The sequence below is a fragment of the Schistocerca cancellata genome, chromosome 2 (assembly GCF_023864275.1).
Source record: "Schistocerca cancellata isolate TAMUIC-IGC-003103 chromosome 2, iqSchCanc2.1, whole genome shotgun sequence".
Classification (NCBI taxonomy): Eukaryota; Metazoa; Arthropoda; class Insecta; order Orthoptera; family Acrididae; genus Schistocerca; species Schistocerca cancellata.
In genome coordinates, this window is record NC_064627.1 from 920,092,896 (window position 1) to 920,105,378 (window position 12,483).

At 46.1% G+C, this 12,483-nt stretch overlaps 1 protein-coding gene across 1 annotated transcript in view; it reads right to left on the reverse strand.

Moving 5' to 3' along the window:
• LOC126162861 (mannose-P-dolichol utilization defect 1 protein homolog) overlaps nucleotides 1–12,483 on the reverse strand; it is a 378,986-nt gene that overhangs the window by 251,514 nt on the left and 114,989 nt on the right. Inside the window, exon 3 of the mRNA XM_049919638.1 lies at nucleotides 12,190–12,322. Within this exon, the coding sequence (XP_049775595.1) occupies nucleotides 12,190–12,322 (133 nt within the window). The remainder of the gene's footprint in view (nucleotides 1–12,189; nucleotides 12,323–12,483) is intronic.

The window sequence follows — 12,483 nt, forward strand, 5'->3', positions numbered from 1 at the left end:
ACGAGAAACGTGGAATGTTATGAAAAGTATGAACAGCTATTTAGATACGCATTCGAATGGAATGAATATAAGGATACTCGGTAAAAACAATTTGCCGAAATTTGATGCTGGAAAGAACTGACTACAAAAACTAATTCCTGATAAACAGTAATATATTGTACAACTACAACAGTAAATTTTAGAAGAAAATGTAATTATCGTTCTTTATAAAAATTCGAGACATCGGAATAACAGTTTTTCCCCCGTATCGTTCAACATGATAAACTATTTCGGTACGCTCTATTTCACGTTACACTTTTTCCGCTGCATATTAATAGCACATAAAAGGCCACTACTACTGAAGTCGACACTAACCAATACCACTATGAAAATGATCCTTTTCATCACACCACGAAAACAATCACTTTCATAATCACTATGAACCCTCACCCTCCCTCATCACCACCACGACTATAAATAACTATAGCAATCTCCCGATTAACAGGATTAATGCAGATCCTAGAGCGCAATCCGTAGCTCGTGGTCTAGTCGTTAGCGTTGCTGCCTCTGAATCACGGGGTCCAGCGGTTGATTCCCGGCAGGTTAGGGGGTTTTCTCCGCCCAGGGACTCGACGTTTGTGTTGTCCTCATCATTACATCATCATTCCGGAAAGTGGCGAGAGTGGGCTGTGAAAAGATTGGAAATTTATACAGGCGCTGACAACCGCGTCGTTGAGCGCCCCACAAACCAATCCCAACCACCACCACCACAACCACCACCACCACCACCACCACCACCACCACCCGAATAATACAAATAATACAAAATCAACATTTTTCACCGGAAATTGTTACTAACTATAATCACAAAGCATGCTGCTTGTTACATTCGAAAGCCCACTGCATTACTTTCGCTTTACTCGCTGGAAACTGCCAACTTATTTACAGAATTACACTTCGTGTCACTTGCTTCCACTCCACTTTTGGTCATTCAGCATTCATTTTTTTTCTGCTTCTGTTTTTCATTCACTCATTCACACACAATGGTTCTCATTATCCGGAGAGTCAAAGCATCGGTACAGTGAAACGAATTTCGCCCTGAATGCTCTAATATAAGATCAACGCATTTGAGCGCTTCGATGTGCATGATAACCACGCAGGGGTTCGCTATGTCTGCGTCCCTTAGCTGCCCAAATCCCGGTTCGTAGACACTGCTATTTAACCACTCGCGTATATTTTCGTCACCTTCGTCTCCATAACCCGAAATTTGTGGTTTAAACGGAACTACGATTATAACGGAATATTTCAGTCTTCGTTTTCAGTGTTTCGAAAATCGCTGAACTATCCACGAATAATCCGCACCTGAGTTATTGGAAACTTCCTGTATACCGATACTACAGCAACGACGGCGACCACCACCAATCACATCGTCGTCTACTAGCCAAGCAACGATCACGTCGCACGTATATATGACTGGCCTGAAGAATACACGTCTATTAAAACTCAATACGTAAGCTGGAAAGCGGATGTTCCACAGAAACAAAAGTACTAGGGCTCTTCTTCCCTCCCCCAACCCGCCCCAATGTCCGATCAGACGCGAAATGGAAACAACAGAGAAAATTAAAAATGTATTCGCAATATTTTGCTATACCTTCCAGCTACGTCTCTGATAGCCGCCGCTCCGACTTAGACATTTGTCATAACAAGGTACCAACTTTCCAATCCGCTCTTCATAGAAGGCAACTGCCTGTGCTTACAGCCTATTTTCTACGCTGGTCTGAAGCTCGTTGTCTGTGCCACAATCCTGTCCTCCCAGCCAGCTTTTAATGCGAGCGAAGAGGTGAAAATCATAGGGATCCACGTCCTTTGGTGATCAAACACTTCCCGTCGAAAACGGTGCAAGGGCGTCTTTATCATAACTGCATTGTGCGACGGAGTGCTGTCACGAAGGACGAGTCTGATGACGACATTCCTTGTCGGTTGTTCTAAACTGACCTACGTAGACGTTGAAGAGTCACACTGCATGGGGCTGCAGCGATGGTCGTGCCAAGTTACATTAATTCCATCAACAAAACTGTTTTTAGGGCCCAGAACACAGTAACCGTACAGTTTGGGGTGGAGATGATTCGCTTGCACTTCTTTGTTTTACCTACAATTTTTTAATTTAGCATATACAACAATGCATCGGATAGGATCAGCAGCACGATAGGAGAGTTCACTGACGATGCAGTGCCGGCCGGAGTGGCCGAGCGGTCCCAGGCGCTTCAGTCTGGAACCGCGTGACCGCTACGGACGCAGGTTCGAATCCTGCCACGGGCATGGATGTGTGTGACGTCCTTAGGCTAGTTAGGTTTAAGTAGTTCTAAGTTCTAGGGGACAGATGACCTCAGATGTTAAGTCCCATAGTGCTCAGAGCCATTTGACGATGCAGTTGTGTACAGGAAAGTATCGTCGTTGGACTACCGTGAGGAACTGCAGAAATGGAGTAAAGAATAGCAGCTCTCTTTGAATGTGGACAAATGTAAGATAACAGCTACAATAAAAGCAAAGAACCGTGTAGTACCTAATTACAAAATGGATGGTGAACATCCTGAGCACGTCACATAGTGTAAGTATTTAGGAGATGTGCAATTTGAAGAGATCGAAAGGGTCGTAAAAAGTCTTCATCACACATACGAAAGTGAAACAGAAATGCCTCGTGAATGTGAACGGGACTTCTTGCAAGAAAGCAGACGCAGTTATCGCGAAACCCCTGAGTACCTGTGTTCGAAGACGACAGTGGACATTGCCGCCAAACTTTACGTCGCGAAGGATTCTACGAGAACAACGTGAGAGAGATCAGAGCGCTTTACAGAGGCATACAGAGTTACATTTCCCTCATTCAATACGCGAATGGAATATGAAAGAAAATGGATGATACTGGTACGATGTACCCTCCGCCATGCACAGTACAGTTGCTTACTGAGTATTTACGAACTAAGGCCGATATTACACTATCAAATTTCTTTGTCAAATATCTTTGTCAAAGATATTTGATGGTGTAATAGGGAACTTTGTCAAATGTCGTCCAATATTTGATCAAATCTAGGGCCTCGCTGTAGATTTGATAAAAGAAGTCGCTTGTCTTCTGTTCACTGCAATGTGACATGTTACCACATGGAGCGCTAGCATCGCTGTAACATTCTGTCGTCTGTAGTGTTTTAATAAACATTGCCGGTAAATACAATTGGTGTGTGCCGACAACTACAAAATTAATAGAGATGTATGAAGCTGATGAGGCGCTTTACAACGTGAGGCACGCTGAATACAAAAATAGATTAAAAAGATTGGAGACCTGACCTGATCTAACCTAACCTAACACTCTCCTGTAGCACGGAATCGGAGTGTTACAGTGAGCCTGTCATCTGCAGATGTAGCAGTTCTTAAGTGAATATTGTGCTTTGTGATATGAGGATACACTTCATTGAGCACATACAGAAATGTATGCTCATCCATTCTTAAGTAATTGATGTACGACTTGATGTACGACTTGACGTCCTCCACTATACGCTCACGTAACAAGTTTTGCTGAATGCTTTTATCGTGTCGTCGTAAAACCCACGGCTTCACCCATGTATGTTTACTTTTTTTCCCCCGCTTCTCTTCCGCAGGTGCACACAGTGCAATTGTGGTACGTGCAACTGCTGCGGTTAATAAGTTGTTGTTGTCATACATCTTGAACTTCGACGAAAAATATGATGACAGTGTAATACCCCTTCTAGCGCTACGTCAAATATCTTTGTCAAATATATTTGACGGAATATTTGATCAAATCTTTGACAAAGAAATTTGATAGTGTAATACCGGCCTAACCAACCATGATATTACTGCACTTGGCCATTGTCGGAAAAACGTGGTGACTTGAGACTAGCGAAAGAAAGCGCACCGCACTGTCAATACTTTCAGGTCAGTTAGGCATATACTATCAACCCCGCTTACGCGCTTACTCGCGATAAGCCGACTGAAGCACTCTCACTCCCAGGTGCAATAATACTGGGGCTCGACTAATAGACGTAGACATACTACAAGAACAACAACAGTCGCTAGAGGCGGCAGCATGCCCGGCGCAACAGCGGGCGTCTCAGCAGCGGCCTCTATCAGCAAATTAAGCGAAAAATTACGGCGGACGGCGGGCAGAGTTGGAGTGGACGCAGGCGGCGGGCGGCAGCGGGCAGCTAGGCGGCGTGGTAATTACCGTGCAGAGCGCCTCGGCCGGCGGCCTCTGAAGACCAGGCCAGACGCGCAAGTCCCAGCGAGGGCCGGAGGGCCCCCCGCGGGGCGGCCGCCAAACTGTGATGAATCGCCGCCACCCCGCCGAGATAATCTCAACACCGCACCAATTTCAAATTAATTTACCACACCATCCGATATGCTTGACGGGGATCCCACAATTTCGTATGGGAGCTTTGTGCCGGCTGCCGCTGCTCGCCGCCGCGCTGCTGCCGCGACCGCGACTACCTAATGGCGGGCGGTGAAAAACGCACGGCTGCGAAATTAGGCTAACGATCGCAAGGCTGCAAGGGGTTCGCGCCAAAACACTGCCACGATGATGAGGTTGTGCTCGTGTCTGCATTGTGAGTCCCCATTCGGTAACTCTGCTTCTGCTGTGCAGTTTCGGCCTAAATCCACCCAAGCAGAGATGTGGTTAATGCTACATAGACAGTCCCTATCTACATTCATGGAATTTTACACTGCCGAATGATTACATTCACAAGTCAGCAGCGTAAGTGGTTCTGAGGTACCAGCTATCTGTTCAAAAGCGTTCAAATGTGTGTGAAATCTTATGGGACTTAACTGCTAAGGTCATCAGTCCATAAGCTTACACACTAATTAACTTAAATTATCCTAAGGACAAACACACACACCCATGCCCGAGGGAGGACTCGAACCTCCGCCGGGACCAGCCGCACAGTCCATGAACCAGCTATCTATCCATGCTGAAACACCCTTACTAGCATCGAGCGAGGTGGCGCAGTGGTTGGCACAGCAGCCTCGCATTCAGGTGGACGACGGTTCAAACCCGCGTCCGGCCATCAAGATTTAGGTTTCCCGTGATTTCCCCAAATAGCTTTAGGAAAATGCTGGGATGGTTCCTTAAAGGGCACAGTCGACTTCCTTCCTCATCCTTCCGTAATCCATTGGGACCGATGGCCTGCTGTTCGGTCCCCTATCCCGAATCAACCGACCCATATTAGTACGTGGTGTAACCCCCACAGGCGGCAATGCAGGCACTGTCTCTAGCATCCAGTCGATTGTACAGATGGCAAATACTGTCCTGGGATACGTTACGCCACGGCTACTCGATCTGCTCACGTACTTCTCCAAAACTTGTTGGTCGACAAGTTGAATGAGTCCCTTCTCTTAGCATATATCCCACACGTGCTCCAGTGAAGAAATGTCCGGAGATTGTGCTAGCCAGGAAAGTTGCTGCACGTCTTGCAGAGCACGTCGAGTTTCACAAGAGGACGAGCACTGTCCTGCTGGAACAACGCATCACCTCCCTGTTGCAAGAACGGCAAAAGAACGGGTCTAACAACATTCTGCACGTACCGAGCGCTGGTTAGCGTCCCCTCCAGAAACACCAAAGGTGGTCGGGAGCTCTAACTTATCTCACCCCTGACCATAAGGCCTGTGGTGGAGCCAGAGTGTCTTGGACGAATGCGCTATCCGAGACAGCGTTCACCGAGTCTACATTGTACACGCAAATCACCATAACTTGCGTACAGTCTGTTCTCACTGCTGAAAACCGCAGCGCGCCATTCCATCTTCCAAGTGTTCATCTGGCGGCACCAATCAAGCCGTGAACGTCGATGCTATGGCATGAGTGGAAGACGGGCTAGAGGCGTGCGTGCCCAAAGTCTAACTGTAACACTGAGTTCGCAACAGTTATTGTCACACGTCTGGGCACAAAAGCCCTCTTATCTCAGCTGTGGTAGCCGTATGATCTGCCAATGTTGCCTTTACAATACGACGATCCTGGCGGACTTCTGTTCTGCGTGGACGTCCAGAACCTCATCTGCGGATATGAGGATGTTTACGTGCTTACTGATATCCGCATCGATGGACAACTGACGCAACACGTCCCACTTGTGTAGCCATTCTCTGGAAAGACCATCCCGCCACTCAGAAGGGCACAATTTGGCCCTTTTCGAACTCGCTCAGTTGGCTGTATGAAGCACGAGTGGGTCTCCGTGGCATGGTTGCCTGCTCGCTTCACACGTCTGCACCAGACTGAGCCTTCTGACTGCGAGCACTCCCAATTAAAGGGTGGACAAAGATGGCGCTCTGGTAGCTATGACACTACGCTATCTGTTAGCGGACGACGTATAAACCATTATCAGTATGTCTACTATCCCCAGATGGCATACGCCATGATCGGATCAGGAATGACGTTGTCCTTCCAGGTGTACCAATTACTTTTTCCCCGCAGTTTCCTTTAAATATTAACTTCATACAGACGGTACTTCAGAATTCATTATTCCTGAAGAAACTAGACTTAGAACTCTATTCAACACGAAATACTCCCACTGCGAAAAAAAAATCTGCTCTCGCCATCGTCACACGAGGCTGGCGAGTCTACACTATTGGCCCCTAAAACTGCAGCCGGCCGGAATGACCGAGCGGTTCTAGGCGCTACAGTCTGGAACCGCGCTATCGCTAAGGTCGCAGGTTCGAATCCTGCCTCGGGCATGGATGTGTGTGATGTCCTTAGGTTAGTTGGGTTTAATTAGTTCTAAGTTCTAGGAGACTGATGACCTCAGCAGTTAAGTCCCATAGTGCTCAGTGCCATTTGAACCCTAAAACTGCAACACCATGACGGTTAGCAAATAAGACAGTCGTACATATTGAGCGTTAACAGTATAGTGGAAAGAATACGTAGTTTAATTTGTAAGTGACTTCGGGGGGAACATGGTGCAGATGTTTTCAATGGTGAGAGCTATGGAAATCGTGGTGTCCCGGAAAACAGTCTAACACTCTCTTTATGGAGGTAACCAAGGACAGAACGGGCACTATGGCGCCTTGCATTATCTTGTTGACAGATAACGATACGCTGACCTCGGAGATAGGGCACAGCCTCCGTTCTTAATATGTAGAAATGTAGCGTCCGTTGTCCAAATGACCGGCAATGAGAACCAGAGACGATGGTATTGTGTACCCAATGTCACTGCATGCCATCACGCCAGCTGCTGATCCTATATGACGAATGCAATAGCAGAGAGAATAATGTCTGCCCTTGCTGGCACTAGTCGCATGGGGCCGTTACGATCATGCATGACGATGCGTACGGCCAGTGGGCCCCATCTGGAGTTGTTCGCCGTCTAGTGTAAGTCTCTTTTATTTGGCGACTCTTTCGCGACTTGGGCGTCGATGATAATGAAATGATGATGAGAAAGACACAATACCCAGTCCCCGAGCCGATAAAGTCTCCGACCCGGCCGGGAATCGAACCTGGACGCCCTGCACGGCAGTCAGCCGCAGTGACCACTCAGCTACGGAGGCGGACAACGAAAACAGTAAAACTCCAGTGCAACAACCGCAGTCTCCATCTGCCACGACCCTGCTGCTGTCGAATTCCACCATGTGCTCGTAGATGTTTCTCCTTCTTATACGACACATAACACGATATTCTCACGAAGACCCGACAAATAAATGCGGTTTCTGCACGAGAAACTCGATGCGTTATCTTTTCTTATAACTGGTATATCATAATTAATAATGAAGACCGACAGGTTTGAAACTATATGATAATAGATGCAAGAAGTTCCAGTAAACATGGGTCCGCAAACGAGATTTTTGCAACATAACTTCGAATGTACAGCCGCCGACTTCTAGCTAAAATTTTGTCCTAGTTAGTACAAATGTAACAGAAATGCAAAGTTTTCAATTAACTCCCCAGCTAACTGGCCTCAAAGTCCCTTCCTTCGACATGCATCTTTTCCTGTGAACTACATACATCAAAAAAAGTTTTGCATCACCTCGGTTCCGAGAGTTCCGGAACCTGTACAGAAAACTGAATTAGAGATCAACATAAACATCACTTCCGCCCTTTTTATTGCTCATGAAAACATACACACTGCATGCTGTACCACCATTCTGCGAGACCTTCAGAGGTGCTGGTCCAGATTGCTGTACATACCGGTACCTCTAACACTCAGCAGCACGTCCTCCTGCATTGATGCATGACTGTATTCGTTGTGGCATACTACCCATAAGTTCATCAAGGCACTGTTGGTCCAGACTGTCCCACTCCCCAACGGCGATTCGGCGTAGATCCCTCAGAGTGGTTGGTGGGTCACGTCGTCCATAAACAGCCCTTTTCTATCCATCCCAGGCATGTTCGATAACGTTCACGTCTGGGGAACGTGCTGGCTACTCTAGTCGAGCGATGTCGTTATCCTGAAGGAAGTCATTCACAAGATGTGCACGATGGGGGCGCGAATTATCGTCCATGAAGACTAATGCCTCGCCACTATGCTGCCGATATGGTTGCACTATCGGTCGGAGGATGGCATTCACGTATCATACAGCCGTTACGGCGCCTTCCATGGCCACCACCGGCGTATGTCGGCGCCACTTAACGTCACCCCAAAACATCAGGGAACCTCCACCTGGATGCATTCGCTGGACATTGTGTCTAAGGCGTTCAGCCTGACCGGCTTGCCTCCAAACACGTCTCCGACGATTGTCTGGTTGAAGGCATATGTGACCCTCATCGGTGAAGGAAATGTGACGCCAATCTTTAGCGGTCAATGCGGCATGTTATTGGGCCCATCTGTACCGCGCTGCATGGTGTCGTCGTTGCAAAGATGGAACTCCCCATGGACGTCGGAAGTGAAGTTGCGCATCATGCAGCCTATTGCACACACTTTTGAGTCGTAACACGACGTCCTGTGGCTGCACGAAAAGCATTATTCAACATGGTGGCATTGCTGTCAGGGTTCCCTCGAGCCATAGTCCATAGATAGCTGTAATCCAATGCAGTGGTAGCCCTTGGGCGGCCTGAGCGAGACATGTCATCGACAGTTCCTGTCTCTCTGTATCTTCTCCATGTCCGAACATCATCGTTTTGGTTCACTTCGAGACGCCTGAACACTTCCCTTGTTGAGAGCCCTTCCTGGCACAATGTAACAAGTGGACGCGATCGAACCGCGGTATTGACCGTCTAGGCATGGTTGAACTACAGACAACACGAGCCATGTACCTCCTTCCTGGTGGAATGACTGGAACTGATCGGCTGTCAGACCCCCTCCGTCTCATAGGCGCTGCTCATGTATGGTTGTTTACATCTTTGGACGTGTTTAGTGACATCTCTGTACAATCAAAAGGACTGTGTCTGTGATATAACATCCACAGTCGACGTCTATCTTCAAGAGTTCTGGGAACTGGGGTGATGCAAAACTTTTTTTGATGTGTGTTTTTAGCACCCTGATCTAAAACAAAACGCTGGCTGGGTAATAGAACCACGTTGAGCTGTAACCGAGTATTCGGCTCTGAAAAACGAAACTGCGATCTGCAGTGTCTAAAGCATAGGAGGTACCGTAAAATGAGTGCGTTTGCGCTAAGATGATGAATTCAGTCTACGAAACTCGGAAGGGGCGATAAAATTCCGCACCCAGGCGGCGCTGGAACTGCCTTCGTCCATTCTCCCAGCTCCGCGACAGAGTGCTTGAAGTACATCAAAGACTTGGGCGTCTTGGAAAATCAGCGATGCAGTTGCAAAATGCTTAAGCTGTTTCTCGATCACGAGTATTCTCCACGTTTCAGCCCCATCTACTGCCAGTAAGACATTTACATTTGGTGCTATCGCCTACCAGAATTAGTTGTAACCTAACGACAAGAGAAGATTACCTGGCGTTACATAAATGCTCTGAATACTCCGCTAAGTGAAAGCTTTGCAGAGTGCCACACTATGCTGGAATTTAAGGATAAAATCCTCATACCTCTGAGGTAGCTGACAAAGGGAATATTCCAGTTTGTAAGAAATGTCTTCAGAAAATCCGCTTTCATCTCAATTACAACGGCGGTCTCTCCTCCACTCTTAAAGCACATATAATTTTAGTCAGGGTTAAATAAAGGGTGACTCAAAAAGAAAGAATAGATTTTAGTTGTTTATTACAAACTGTGCAAGATAGAAACACATTGCGCGTGTCACTGGATAGAGGGAAGTTCGAAGTCTTACGCTCGCACAGACTATAGCATACACTATGCATTGCTCGAGAAAATCTAAATGGTATCCATTTCAAACCACTCACTGTTCAACAAGTTCCTGTTTACTAATTCGACAACTTGAATAACTCGATTTGTCAATCAAAGAGTAGCTGCCATAGGTGAAAAAGAGTATCTTTCATGTACCCCCACAGAAAAATTCGCAAGTTGCGAGGTCTGGTGACCTGGGAGGGCAAAAACAATGGACAAGAACTTGGTTGTCCACCTCTTCCAATTCATCGTTATGAGATGGTTTTGTTAAGATAACGTCACATCGTAAGTGAGGCGGGGCGCAGTCATGCATAAAAATTAAGTAACTGGAATCCTCGAGAAGTCGGGGAAACAACCAATTTTGCAGCATGTCGAGATGTAACATTCCAATTAGTTTCCTCTGCAAAAAAGAAAGGTCCATTACTTTGTAAACAGAAATGGTACAAAACACATTCAGTTTCGATTATTGTCTTTCATGTTCGACGACGAAGACAGGATTTTGTGAGTCTCAGATTCTTACGTTATGGCCGTTTACTTCAACCGATAGATGAAACGTCAATTCCTCCGAAAAGGTGAGTCGTTCGGGAATAAAATGTCCTCTGCTATATCCTGGACAATCGAAATGGAAAATTCGTACCTTCTGTTATGGTTGCCGGGACGCAATTGCTGCAGTAATTGCAGCTTGTAAGGCTTCATACGCAGGCGTCGTTTCAGAACAGGCCACACCGTTGTTCGAAAAAATTTCAGTTCCTGACCTGCCCGTCTTGTGGACTTCCGAGATCTCCGTATGACTGCGTCTCGTATACGCTCGACATTTTCATCAGACTTGCAGGGCCGACCTGTGCTCTTCCCTCTGCATATGCAACCAACTTCCAAAAATTTTGTATCCAGTCATAACGTGAAGGTACAGTGCCACAAGGGTGACAGCTGACAGAAACGATTAGTCCTACAGAGTACGTATGTCGGGAGGCTTACGCTACCTCCGACGCGGCTGCTACCACATGCTCAGAGCGTACCAGTGTCTTTAAAGGTAGAAAGGATTTAGAAAAAATATACCAAAATTGTGTTTCGTTCGCCAGCCAAGACCAGAGCTTTCGATGGCTCGGTTGAACATGATCTAGAACTAAGGTGGTCCAGTGTTTACAAAATCCCTTTCCTTTGTGGGAAAACTTGTACTGACTAGATGATTCGCACTGCTCACAACAGATGTGTTCAGCAGCTCGGCGCACATTATTACTACAATTAAATAGCAGTGGCCGACGAACACAAAATGATGTATGACAAGAGATAGATAGTAGCTCGTTTTTCTGTGGCGTATACACCGTATACACCCGCCAAAAAAAAAAAAAAAAAAAAAGCGATTCTGGTACCTAGAGTCCATGATTTTTGTTAATTATAACTTTTGCGTTAATATTTACATACAAACTTTCATCCATTAACGCATATTTCTCTATATCTAACTGTGACGTGATACACCAGTTTTCATCGATTTAGCTTTAAAATTTTTTTAATGTATCGAAATATTTTCTCAAAATTTTTCATCCCCTATTTCACCCCATAGGGGTTAAAAGTTTCAAAAATGTTGAAATATGTATTTTTTTACTACTGATAGAGAAACCAAGCACTACTTTTCGTAGGTCTAGCTTCAAAATTGCCTTAATAGCAACATATTTTCAAAAAAACCTCTCATCTCCTGTTTCACATCCTTAGGGGTAGAATTTCGAAAAATCCCTTCTTAAATGATGCTTACAGAATAAGAACAATACCCTATTCCAATTTCAAGTTTCTGTTCTTAGCAGTTTGAGGTGTGCGATGATGAGGCAGCCAGTCAGGACATTGCCTTTTATATACGTCATACACCTCCGCCTCTTTTTGCCGATTAGGTAGATCAATCATGAAGTTCTGCACAGAGAAACATCAGAACTGGCCAATGTGTCCAGACTGACCAGATGTCTGTCATGGTATGGTACTCACCTGAATGGAAATCCCCGGGTGAAGCTGTAGGAGGCGCTGGAAGTGATGGCGGATAGTTCCAGCAAAACACTCGCAAAGCTGATTCCCTCCGCGCTCTTAGCGTTCAGGATCTTCGTGATCTGCGGAACTTTCACTGCAACAAGACACGAAACACATCAGCGGTACATCTAGGTACTTTACTTTCCTAAAGTGTACTGTGCAACAAAAAATAAAGAGTTCACAAATTGTTTCACTGCAGTAATACTGGAAGGAAATGTCACTCTTCTTTGGCCAGAAGGTAACAGCACAATTAAA